Source organism: Rhincodon typus, chromosome 15 (genome assembly GCF_021869965.1).
Source record: "Rhincodon typus isolate 14 chromosome 15, sRhiTyp1.1, whole genome shotgun sequence".
NCBI classification, from domain to species: domain Eukaryota; kingdom Metazoa; phylum Chordata; class Chondrichthyes; order Orectolobiformes; family Rhincodontidae; genus Rhincodon; species Rhincodon typus.
Window position 1 is genome coordinate 62,716,335 of NC_063346.1, and position 13,290 is coordinate 62,729,624.

General features: G+C 45.6%; 1 protein-coding gene across 2 annotated transcripts in view; it reads left to right on the forward strand.

Annotated features, from left to right (window-relative positions):
- Positions 1–12,451, forward strand: part of coq9 (coenzyme Q9 homolog (S. cerevisiae)) — a 20,068-nt gene extending 7,617 nt beyond the window's left edge. Inside the window, exons 3-9 of one of the 2 annotated variants that reach the window (XM_020513409.2) lie at positions 1,344–1,479; positions 2,479–2,621; positions 3,665–3,749; positions 5,902–6,006; positions 6,511–6,666; positions 11,648–11,701; positions 12,239–12,451. In XM_020513409.2, coding sequence (XP_020368998.1) covers positions 1,344–1,479; positions 2,479–2,621; positions 3,665–3,749; positions 5,902–6,006; positions 6,511–6,666; positions 11,648–11,701; positions 12,239–12,274 — 715 coding nt within the window. In that variant the 3' untranslated portion in view covers positions 12,275–12,451. Of the gene's footprint in view, positions 1–1,340; positions 1,480–2,478; positions 2,622–3,664; positions 3,750–5,901; positions 6,007–6,510; positions 6,667–11,647; positions 11,702–12,238 lie in introns of both variants that reach the window. The other variant, XM_020513408.2, reaches the window with a different exon arrangement.
- Positions 12,452–13,290: the final 839 nt, after the last annotated feature.

Sequence of the window (13,290 nt, forward strand, 5' to 3'; positions counted from 1 at the left end):
TTCATGCAGAGAGTGGAGTGTATATGGAATGGGCTGCCAGGGAAAGTGGTTGAGGCAGGTACAATAGCAACATTTAAAAAACATTTGGATAGGTTCATGGATGGGAAGGGTTCAGAGGGATATGGACCAAATGTGGGCAATTGGAACTAGCTGAGTGGGCAACATGGTCAGCATGGCGCATTTTGGGCTGAAGGGTCTGTTTCCATGCTGTATGACTCTATAACTCTAATCCAGCCTACTGCTGGTACAGCCAACAACATTCTTGAATTCACTTTAAGCTTTCAATGCTCCCTCTAGGTTGACTAGCTTCTTTAAAACTCAGCAACAAATTTTATTTAAAAGTGCAGTGAGGTCATTGAGAAATGTTATGGCCTCATCCAGAGGCAGTTACCTACGATAAAATTGAAACATTAGAACCAGAGAGGAAGATGATGCCTAATTGTCTAATTCAGAAAGTTGTTGTGATTCAGAATGCTTTGTTTGATAGAGTGGTGGAAAGAGATTCAGTGATAACGTACAAAATGCAATTGAATCACTGTTTAAGCTGGAGAATGGACTGGGGGGAAATTGATGGAATGAACTGGACTGTTGTTTTAAGGACTTGATACAGACATGATGCATTAGCCAAACTGCTCCAGCACAGTCTCAGCGCTGACCTTTACCCAATACTGGAACATAGTCTGATTTTTCCTGTTCTCACAAGAAGTATAAGATAGCATGATTCCATACATTCAAAGAAATGCAGGAAGATTGGGAAAAGGTGAACAGGAAAAGTTCAGAATACCTAATGAGGAATTACTGTAACTTATTGCATATTAATTGTAATGTTTCGTAGAATTCTCTTGACTGGGCACCACAGGCATTGCAACTCCAAGAAATAATATTTTTCATTGAAGTTGATAACTTTTCTTCTGAATTTCGGTTTTTGTTTGAGTGTTCAGTCATGCCACTTTCAAGTATGGATCTTTATTGTAATGGGTTTACAGAAGAAATTGATAAAACGAAACAAGAGTTGGGTTGGAAATGTGTTATTGTCAGGGGTCAGTGTGAACACATGCTTTGTAATTAGATGAAGATTCTGCTTCTTACACCCTGCACCTATTGGAGTTGGGACTGTCACCAGTGAGACTGGATCAGTGATCTTCCCAACCATCCTGGATCATATTGAATCACGTTCCAGCATTGTCCTTGTGGATCTGCTGCAGTGAATCAATCGAATACACCTACTGCTCTGGGTATTTTTCAGGTGGGTTATGGTGTGACTCCTCTCTCACTGGCATGATAGGATATGATACAGGAACTGAGAGAATTTTATAACTGTTCCATTCCCCTTCTCCCAGTAGCCATTCTGATCAGAACAGAGAAAAGGCAGAGGGCTTTGAATCTGAGGAACAGCTGAGGCAGCAGCTCCTGTCTGCGGCTATGGAATTTGTCCCCATGTATGGCTGGTCAGTGGAGGCCATCGCAGAAGGGGCCAAGGTATGAACCAAGATGTGATCATTGCTATAAAATATGAAAAATACAGACTCTACACAGTCTTCCAAACCACTGGGTTCGACTTTGTGCTCTGGCAGTTTTTCCATTCTCAATTCCTAATGTGCATTTACAGAGGACACTGCGTGTATAAAAGTGTCAGTCTCATTATGACCTGCTATTGTTAAAACAGCTCCTGTTTCTCCTTTCTCTAAGTGTTGTTGTGAGAATGCCTGCAGAGTCTAAAACAATTCCTCGCACATCTCCTTTAAATTCTTCCCCTTTCACCTTAAACCAATGCAACCTGGTATTTGACATTTCTACTCTGGGAAAAAGACTCCAACTATCCACCCTATCCATGCCTCTCATAATGTTATATACTTACTATCAGGTCACTCCTCAGCCTCAATGTTCAAGTGAGAACAATCAAAGTTTATCCAACCTCTCCTTATGGCTGATGCACTTCAATCCAGGCAACATCCTGGTAAACTTCCTTTTGCACCCTCTCCAAAGCCTCCACATTCTTCCTTTAGTGTGGTGATCAGTGCTGTACACAATACTCCAAATGTGGCCTGACTGAAGTCTTACACAGTTGCAACATGATTTGCCAACTTTACTATTAAATGCCCTGATCGATGAAAATAAGCATGGCATATGCCTTCTTTACCACCTTATCCATTTGTTTGTCACTTCTAGGGAGATAAGAACGTGCATCCCCACATCCTTCTGTGTTTCAGTGTTCCTAAGGTCTGGTCATTTACTGTATACTTTCCTCTTGCTTTTGGCCTTGCTAAATGCATCACCTCACACTTGTCTGGATTAAACTTCATCTGCCATTTCTCTGCCCAACTTTCCAAATGATCCTATACCCTGCTGTATCGTTCGATAACCTTCCTCACTATCCGCAACTTCATCAGTGTCCCAGTGACTGGCTGCTGGGGTTTAAGATTCTGATCGGCTGCAGTGTAACCATCGCTGTATTTTCTGCCTGCTGTCTTGCCTCAGGTGTTGGATCTGTCACCAGCGCTGACTGGGATGTTCCGTCATGGCCCTGGGGAGTTAGTTCTACATTTTGTGTCTCAGTGTAACAAGCAACTTTCTGAACAGCTGAGCGAGCAACATCAACAGGTGCAGCTAGGACACCAGGAGTAAGTATGGCGGAAGAAGCAACAGCCTCAGATCCCATGCTGTTGTATCAGACATAGGGAGTGCAATGTTACACAAATGTGAAACAGTGTGCCCCTGTTATTAGATAATACTCCAGAGTTGAAACCCACCGTAGCAAGTGAATTGTACAGTGAGTCTAAAGAATCAGGGAATCAAATAGTAAAGTGATGGGGAAGGTGTTGCGATGATGATATAGAATCTAGTTGGTTCTTTAATGCGCGTTTAGGTTAGGAAGGCTGGGGTCCCACACAGGACAAGCCCACACTAACGTAGTGAATGGGGATCTGACCTTCAACAAGACCCTCTGTCTGCCATCGATCAATGGTCACAGGAGAAGCCCCACCAGGGACTGTATTTCCCCCAGAGCTCTCAGCATTGCTACTGTCACTCCCCCCATCACCACCACCCCATCACTTCTTTACACCCTCCCCCTCAGCCCTCTTCCCCTTATCACGACCTCCCCCATCATCCCCTTCCTGCACCATCCCCATCACCACCTCCTACCATCATATCCTCCTCTGTAACACCTTCACCCCATTGCCACTACCCCTCACCCCCATCACCCCATCTCACATTCTCCCCTATTGCCCCCTCATATACTCACGTCATCACCCCCTCACCCAATTCCACCCCTCACCCCATGTACTGTCCTCATCCCACCATGCCCCCCACCTTCTTTTGTCCCTGCCCCTACTTCCCATCCCTCTCCCCACCCTTACACTTTGGCTCCCCCACATCCCACCGCACCCTAATGGCACTGATCCCTTCAGCTCACAAAGTCTCGCTCCATACCCCTCAAAACTTCGCTATTTCAAATCTGAGCCACCTCAACCTCACACCATCACCTCATCCATTCTCACCCCTCTCCCCCTCAGAACCTCATGTCCGCACTGCTCATCCTCCACCCCCGGCCCTGTTGAAGACTGGACTGAGTTGCTCCCAGCAGGAACCCCCCAAAAAGACTGGGAGAAATCAGTTATCAGCATCCAGTTCTTTACTCATGTGTCTTTCTGTTTTTACACAGAGCCAAGCAGCTGGATAGGTTTCTCAAGGATGCAGTGGAGGCGAGGTTACGCATGCTGATCCCCTACATTGACAGCTGGCCACAGGTAACACATACAGACCCCATCCCCATCCTTGAGCTGCCAGGAGATGGTGATCAGCCAGGGCCTGTACAATTGCAATATCATCTCCCTCCATTGAATTCAGCATCATAACCAACTGATGTCATTGGACTTGATGCTGATCCAATAAACTGCATTTCTTTCTAAGAGACTCAGCTTAATTCTCCCAGAACACTGCCCCCACCAGGGCTGTCAGTGGAGAGTGCTAAGAGGATGCCAGGAGCAGCACCAGGCACACAGCAAAATGAAGTGTCAACCTGGTGAAGTTACAATCACAGGGCTACTTGTACATCGCAGAACGCAATAGACCAAGTTAAGTGATCCCACGACAAATGGATCATATCGAAGTCCTGCCACATTAGGGGAGATAGTGGAGCAGTGGTAATGTCACTAGACTTGTAATCCAGAGCCCACCGGGTTCAAATCCCACCATGAGCCGAGCAAATAAATCTGGAATAAAGATCTAGTCTCAGCTAGGGTCACTATCAAACTGTCATCAATTATTGTAAAGTCCCATCTGATTCACAAATTGCCCTTTAGGGAAGGGAACTGCCATCCTTATCACGCCTGGCCTACATATGACTCCAAGCCCTGAGCGATGTAATTGACTCTTAACTGCCCAGAAATAGCCCTAGCAAGCTCATTCAGTTTGAAAGTGGTTAAGAATGGGAAATAAGACCACGAGACACAGAAGCAGAAGTAGGCCATACTCAGCTGTTCAATGAGGTTGTGGCCTATCCGATAATCCCCAACTCTACTTTCCTGCCTTTTCCCACAACCTTTGATTAAAAATCAGTCTGTCTCAGTCTTGAAAATATTTAAGGATCCGTCCTCAACAGCTGTCTGCAGTAAAACATTCCTCAGATTTAAGACCCTCTGTGAGGTAAAAATTACTCCTCATCCCTGTCCTAAATGGGTCACACTTCATTCTGAGGTTATGCTCTCTTGAGATTGTTGATGTTGGTTGGCTCACCGAGCTGGTTTCTTGTTTCGCAGACGTTTCGTTACCATGCTGGGTAATATACTCAATGCAGCCTCCAATGAAGTGTCGGTGTGTTTTCCTGCCTGGTTTTTAAAGTGTGAGGTCCGTTAAGATGGATTACCTCACTTCGGTTTTTCTTCGTAGTGGAATGTATATGGGGTCAAGTTCAATGTGTTTATTAATAGCATGCTTCGTGGAGTGCCATGCTTCTAGGAATTCTCGTGCCTGTCTCTGCCTAGCCTGTACCAGGATCTTGGTGTTCTCCCAGTCAAAGTGGTGGTTCTCCTTGTCCATGTGGATTGAGATGAGTGAGTATTGGTTGTGTCTTTTTGTAGCCAGTTGGTGTTCATGTACTGGACCCCAGGGTTTAAAAACCAGGCGGGAAAACACACCGATGCTTCATCGGAGGCTGCACTGAGGATGTTACCAAGCATGGTAACGAAACAAGAAACCAGCTCGGCGAGCCAACCAACCTCAACAACCTTAACACCCACAACCCGAGCTACAAATCTACTCCAAAATACTATGCTCTCTGCTGCTAGCTTGCAGCAGTTCAAGAAGGCAGCTCACCACCACGTTCCTCAGGGCAATTAAGGATGGGCAAAAAATAATGGTGATTCTCATGAATGTATTTTAATAAAAGATGTGCCCTCGACTTTCATGTCAGTCCCCAGAAACCCATATCAGTCTTGGGTGAATGCTTCCATGTGGTAATGCCCTCCGGATGTTGAATCAGTGCAGTGTTTCCTCAGTCCTGACCCCTGGACATTGCAGCGTTTCCCAAGTCCTGATGCTTGGACATCACAGTGGTCCCTCGGACGGTGCAGTGCTCCCTCTGACAGTGCGGCTCTCCCTCAGCCCAGACCCCTGGACGGTGCAGCGCTCCCTTGGCCTGGACCTCCGCAGCTCTCCCTCGGTCCCGCATTGTAGAATCAGCTGAGAATATTTGCTGAAGCCTGAGGCTTGAATAGACAGTGTTTTGCCTGAGGGGTGTTCGTGTCATGGCAGCTAGTCACTCCCAACTATCCTGTGCTGACAGGGATGTATGTCCTTGATCATTCCCCATGTGCACTGACATTGTTTTGATTGGAATAATCCATGTTACCACTGTTACCAAACACAGACTAATCTCACAGTCTCACTATTTTCTGTCAGGCAATGAGTATTTTACTGCTGCCACAAAACATTGCGGAGAGTTTGAGGAACCTAACGGAGATGGTGGATGAGATCTGGTACTATGCAGGAGACAGGTCTACAGACGTGAGTAACACCAATCCCAGTGTTCTAGCAGGGGAACAAATTGGGGGGTGATGCGGAAGTGGTAAACCTGTTTGGGTGTGGGACTCTGGATAGGAGGGGTAGTTTCGTGTGGACTAGTGTTTTGAAGAGGGTGGGTTTGTATGGGATGGGGGTACGCAGAGGGGGCGAATATGTATGGGATCAGAGTAGTGTGTGTGTGGCGAGGGATTACGCAGAGGGTGCTAGTGTGAATGGGGTGGGGGTTGCACAGGATTGGAGTTGGCACAGGCAGGGTGTGTTGGGCGTGAGGGTCGTGGTTGCACAGTGATGGGATTTACATGGGGTTTGGAGTTGGCAGGCGGTTGGAGTTGGCACGGGGTGTGAATGTTGCACAGGGGTGGCGTTTACATGGGGAGATGGGGCTTACACGGAGAATGGTTTGTGCGGGTGCTTGTCTGCAGGAAGCAGGGTGAGGACTAGTGAACATCCAGTGACTGTAATATTGTGGTTTGTTAACTTGAGCAGTCGAGTTGGTACACAAAGCGAGCCGCCCTGGCTGGAATCTACAACACGACAGAGCTGGTGCTGCTTCAGGATTCCTCCCCAGATTATGAAGATACCTGGAACTTCCTGGAAAACCGTGTTCACGACGCTACCAATATGGCCCATTCTGCCAAACAGGTGAGAACCCAGTCAGCCTGGTTATATCTGAGAGACAGCTCAAGCTGTCTGTGTCTACACCTGCATGTGGGGCTACACGTATTTTGCTCAATCCTCGTGTAGTGTTCCCCTCAAGCCACAGAAACACTGCCACCATGCAGTAACACAATGACAATAAGACCATAAGAAATAGGAACAGGAACTAGATCAATATAAGAAGCAAGGAGATATTGGAGGTTTTTGGTGGATTTAAAAATGTACAAATCCACAGGTCTGGATGAGTTATATCCCAGGCTGCAGTGGAAGATGAGGGAGGAAATTACAGGGGTCCTGATCCAAATTTCCAAATTCCAAGTCTCCTTTCTGGCACAGGAGAGGTGCTAGAGGACTGCTAATGTGGTTCCACTTTACAAAAGAAGTGTAGGGATAAACTAGCGAACTACAGACCGGTGAGTGGTGGGGAATCAGTTGGTGAAAATAGTGAAGGAAAAAATTAATTAATTTCCATATAGAGAGGGAGTGTTTGATCCGAGATAGTCAGCATGGTTTTGTCAGAGGGAGGTCATGCTTAATAAATTTGGAATTTTTCGAGGAGTTGACACGGTGCAGGCATGTTGATGTAGTTTATATGGATGTTGACAAGGTTACACGTGGGAAACTGATAAAGAAGATAAAACTCATGGTATCCAGGGTAACTTTGCAAGTTGGATGGATCCAAAATTGGCTTAGTGGTCAGAGACAGGATGGTGGTAGAAGGCTGTTTGTATGACTGGAACCCAGTATGCGTTGGTGTACCACAGGGACCAGTGCTGGGTCCTTGGTTATTTGTGATATTCACAAATGATGTAGATGAGAATGCTGGGGGGTAGAGTGGGGGAAATAACAAGTTTGCATGTAAAACATATTGGCTAGTGGCTGACGGTGGGGAAGATGATGTTGGGGTACAGGAGGATATAAACAGATTTGTCAGGTGGAATTTAACTCTGATACATGTGAGGTGATGCACTTCTGAAGAAGTAACAAGACAAGGGAGCACTCAATGAATGGAGACCACTAGGAAGCTCAGAGGGATGTTGGGGTGCTTGTCCACAGACCCCTGAAGGTGACAGAACATGTTAATAGGGTAGTTAAGAAGGCATATAGGATACTTGCCTTTATCAGTTGAGGCATAGATTATAAGGGCAGGGAAGTCACGTACAGAACTTTGGTTAGGCCACAACTGAATTACTATGTGTAGTTCTGGTCACCTCATAGTAGGAAGGATGTGATTGCAGAGGATTAGCCTGGTTTGGAGCTAAACTATGAAGAGAGGCTGAATAAGCTTGAGTTGTTTTCTTTCTGACAGAGAAGGTTGAGGGGGACCTGGTAGAGGTGTATGAGATTATTTCTTAGTCGAAGGGTCAATAACAACGGGGCATAATTTTAAAGTGAAAGGTAGTAGGTCTAGAGGGCATTGGAGAAAAAATGTTTTTCACCCAGTGGGTGGTGGGGATTGGAATGCGCTGCCTCAGAGGTTAGCTGAGACAGGAAACCTCTCAATCTTTAATGTCATAAATTCAAGGTCTAGTCCAGGAAAATGGGACAAGTATAGGTAATAATATATTTCTGGCAGTACAGATTGGGTGGGCTGAAGGGCCTCTTCTGTCCTTTTATAATTCTTTGATTCAAGGTCACTTGGCTCTTCAAGCCTGCTTGAACGTTCCTGACCACTTTTCTGACTTTTCCCCATACAGTACAGCACAGTACAGCCCACGATGTTGTGCCAAACTTTTACCCTAATCCTAAGGTCTATCTAACCTCCACCCCTACCTTAATCTATCATCCATATGCCTACCTAATAGCCGCTTAAATGCCCGTAATGTGGCCAACTCCACTACCCTCTCCGGCAATGCATTCCACGCCCCGACCACTCTCTGTGTAAACAACCTACCTCTGACGTCTCCCCTGTATCTACCTCCGCTCACTTTAAAACTATGCCCCTCGTAATAGCTACCTCTACCCTAGGAAAAAGTCTCTGGCTGTCCACCCTATCTATACCTCTGATCATTTTGTACACCTCTATCAAGTCACCTCTCATCCTTCGTCGTTCTAAAGAGAAAAACCCTAGCTCTCTCAACCTTTCCTCATAAGACCTTCCCTCCATTCCAGGCAACATCCTGGTAAATCTCCTCTGCACCTTTTCCAACGCCTCCACATCTTTCCTGTAATGAGGCGACCAGAACGGGACACAATACTCAGATGTGGCTGTTGTATAGCTGGAGCATAACTTCACGGCTCTTGAACTCAATCCCTCTATTAATGAAAGCTAACACACCATAAGCCTTCTTAACAATTCTATCCATCTGGGTGGCAGTTTTCAGGGAACTGTGAACATGAACCCCAAGATCCCTTTGCTCCTCTAACGACTGTGCCCCCATAGCTCTCTGTAGCAAGAGGTTCCAAAGACATTCAACCCTCAGAAGAAATTCCTCCTCATCCCAGTCTTAAACTGGCACTCCTTTATTCTGAGACTATGCTGTCTGGTCCTAGATTCTCCCATGAGGGGCAACATCCTCTCAGCATTTACCCTGTCAAGCCTTTTTAAGAATCTTAAATGTTTCGATGAGACAATAAGGTCATGAGACATTGAAAAGCTAGTTAAATGGAACTTTGTTTGTACTTGCTCAGCATTCACACTCATCACACCCAGTCATCCTTCTGTACATATTCCTATCACACTGTGGAAACAATCTGACGCCCATGAAGTGTTCACTTGATAGATTCACTCCTGCTGGGATTAATCACTCCCTCTCTCTGTGATCGGTCATCTGGAATAAATACTGGTACTTTAAACTAATAGAAAGTCCGTTATGGGGGCATGAAAGCTAAGTTGAACTGGCGAATTAGGTTGAGGGAGAAATGTATTGACAGGCAATGGAGACAATATTTCAGAAATTACTGAATAGACATATTCTATCAATTAAGAAGCATTTGCAAGGAGGGGACCCACCATGCATGGTTTACTAATTAAGTTAAAGATAGTATCAAAGTTTTTTTAAAAAAGCACAAAATTGTGCTAAGATACATGACAGATCAATGAGATGTAATAAAAAGCAGCAAACATGCCTAAAAGATTAATAAGGAGGGAAATATTGGAGTACGAGAGAAAGCTACGTAGAAATATAATCACAGACAGCCAGAGTTTTGATAAACATATGAAACAGAAAAGAGTTAACAAAGTGAGTATTGGCCTTGTACTGAGTGAGTCTGGGAAATTAAGACAGAATAAGGAGATGATGGATGAATTAAACACGTAATTTGCATCATTACAGAGGATACAAGTGACATCCCAGAAGTAGCTGTAAATCAGGAAATGGAAGGGAGGGAGGAATTTAAAATAATTACAATCACCACAGAAGTGTCATTGAGCAAACTGTTAGAGCTGTGAGCTGAAAAGTGCTAATGGCCTTTATTTGAGGGTCTTAAAAGAGATAGTTAATGTGCTAGTTCTAATGTTCTGAAATTCCCTTGATTTGTGGAAGATTCCACTAGATTGGAAAATAGTGAGTGTAATTCCTGATTTTAAAAAAAGAGGGTGACAGAAAGCAGGAAACTAGAAGCTGTTTAGTTTAGCATCTCTCACAGGGAAATTGTTAGAAGATATTATTAAAGATATTATTAAAGACATTAGAGAGGGCACAAAGACAAATTCTAGGTAATCAGGCAGAACCAAGATGGTTTTGTCAAAGGGAAAAGATGTTTCACCAATTTATTAGAATTTTTTGAGAAAGAAGCCCGAGTTGTGGGTAAAGGGGAATAGATTTTGTAATAGATTTCCAGAAGGCCTTTGATGTGGTGCCATACCAAAGGTTATAGCAGAAAATAAAAACTCCTGGTATAGGGGCTGGCATGTTGGCATAGATAGAGGATTGGCTGGCTAACAGGAAACAGAGAGTTGGCATAAATGGATCTCTTTCAGGCTGGCAGGGTGTAAAATTGGTGTGCTACAAGGGTTTGGTGCTGAGGCGTCAGCCCTCTACAGTGCATGGAAGTGATTTGGGTCCAAAGGTATGGTGGCTAAATCTATTGATGACACACAGGTAGGGAGGAAAGTAAGTTATTCAGTGGACATAAGGAGGCAACAAAAATATATAGATAAGTTAAGTGATTGGGCAAAGATCTGAAAAATGAAATATAATGTGAGAAAATGTGAATTGGTTCACCTTAGCGGGAAAAGTTAGAAAAGCACATTGTCTAATTGGTGAGAGGTTGCAGTGCCCTGAGATGGAGAGGGTGTTCAAGTGCATGAATCATAGAAGATTAGTTTGCAGCCACAGCAAGTAATCAGGAAAGTGAATAGAATGATATTTATTGCAAAAGTAATTGAACACAAAAGCAGGGAAGTTATCCTTCAGTTATACAGGGCATTGATGACACCACATCAGGAGTACTTCGCACAGTATTGGTCACCTTATTTGAGGAAGTACCTAAATGTGTTGCAAGTACTTCAGAGAAGGTTTCCTAGATTAATGGGTGAATTGTTATCTGTGGAAAGTTTGGACAGGCTAGGCTTTTATCAACTGGAGTTTGAGAGTAGGAAGCAACTGATTGAAACATTTAAGATCCTGATCTATATTGACACAATGGATGAGGAGAGGATGGTTCCTCCTGTTGGAAATTCTAGAAATGGAGTCACCATTTAAAAATAAGGGATCACCTTTTCATGACAGAAGTGAGTTCATTTTCTGTGAGGTTTGAGTTTTTCATTAGGATGTGATGGAAGCAGAGTCCTTGAATATTTTTGACGCAAAAGTAGTTAGACAGGCAAGGGAGTGAAAGGCTACCGAGGGTGGGTGGGAATGTGGAGCCATGATCTGACTGACTGACAGAACAGATTCAAGGAGCCAAGTGGCATACCCCCACACCTAATTCATGTGTCTCTATGATCATGCACTGACTCTGTTCAGCCATTCTGGGGTCAATCACTCTGAGCTCAATCACTCATGGCTGTTTTCTCCTACAGGTTGAGTTGACTAGCAGAGCTCTTTTCCAGGGGCTGAGGGGAGCTGCAGTGACGGTAAGTGTCAGCCTTTGGGGATTTACCACCAAAGCTACTTGCAGGAGGCAGGCAGGAAGCTGCCCTGAATCTGAGTCACGGAGAGACTGAGGAGCCTAGACCTGAGGTTACTGGCCCCCAACAAGGTGGTCCTGGGCCAGGGTGGGTGCTCCTGATCTGGGCGATTCTATCCTCCAGTGGTGGAAAAGGGTAGCGTTGATTATACTGCTGCAATTGAAAAGCCACTTTTACCACGTGTTGTCTGTAGCTGTGCCTGAAGCATCGCCACTTTGATGCCACTCTCTGCCACTTTCCCAGCGATAGCCATAATCTATGGGAGAGGGCAGGACAGCCAATCTCCCCTACCCCATGCTCTGTATCCCATGCTGCAACCCCTCCTCAACCCTGCGGGCTCCAGCCCCTCCACTGGGGCACTGGCCCAGGCCCCTCCCTGCCCTCAGGTTGCCCCTTCCCTTCGGGCCAGGTTCTTCTCCCTACTCCTTCCCTTCAGGCCCACGCCCTGCTGCTGCTGACGATGGCTCCTTTTTCTCTTTGCAGCTGAAGAACCTGAGTGGCATTGGGCAGCACCGATGAGCAGCTTGCTGGCCATCTTGACCAACAACGTGTGGACCTGGCACCATGCAGATCTTGTCTGAGGAAAGGCTGCAGACTGTAGACATGTCTGTGTGGGTGTGTACACCATGTATACATGAGTGAGTGGGTGGATGTGTAATGAGTGTGTGTTCAAATAAAGAGCAATCAATGAGAAAATAAATGGTCCTGTAGAGTTCTGTGTAGCCTGCTGTCAGATACCGCGATGGGTGCATGTGGATAGGGGGAGGGGTGTATATGGATAGGGAGGAGGTGTATATATTTTCTTTCATTCATTTGTGGGATGTGTGCATCGCTGGCTGGGTCAGCATTTATTGCCTGTCCCTAGTTGCCCTTGAGAAGGTGGTGGTGAGCTGCCTTCTTGAACTGCTGCAGTCCACCTGCTGTGGGTTGACCCACAATCCTATTAGGGAAGGAATTCCAGGATTTTGACCCAGCGACAGTGAAGGAACGGCGATATATTTCCAAGTCCGGATGGTGAGTGGCTTGGAGGGGAGCTTGGAGGTGGTGGTGGTGTTCCCATATGTCTGCTGCCCTTGTTCTAGATGGAAGTGGTTGTGGGTTTGGAAGGTGCTGTCTTTGGTGGATTCTTTGGTGAATTTCTGCAGTGCATTTTGTAGATAGTGCTGCTACTGAGCATCTAGGAGATAGGGTGTAAACCTAAAACGTTGACTTTCCTGCTCCTCTGATGCTGCCTGGCCTGCTGTGTTCCTCCAGTCTAGCAGCTATGTCCTTTAAGACCCAACCAGCTCGATTGGTAGTACTGCTGCCAAACCACTCTTGGTGGTGGACATTGAAATCATCCACCCAGAGTACATTTTGTGCCCTTGCCATCCTCAGTGCTTCTCCCAAGTGTTGTCAACATGAAGGAGTCCCGATTCATCAGCTGAGAGAGGACTGTATGTGGTAATCAGCAGGAGGTTTCCTTGCCCATGTTTAACCAAAAGCTATGAGACTTCATGGAGCCCAGAGTCAATGTTGAGGACTCCCAGAGCAAC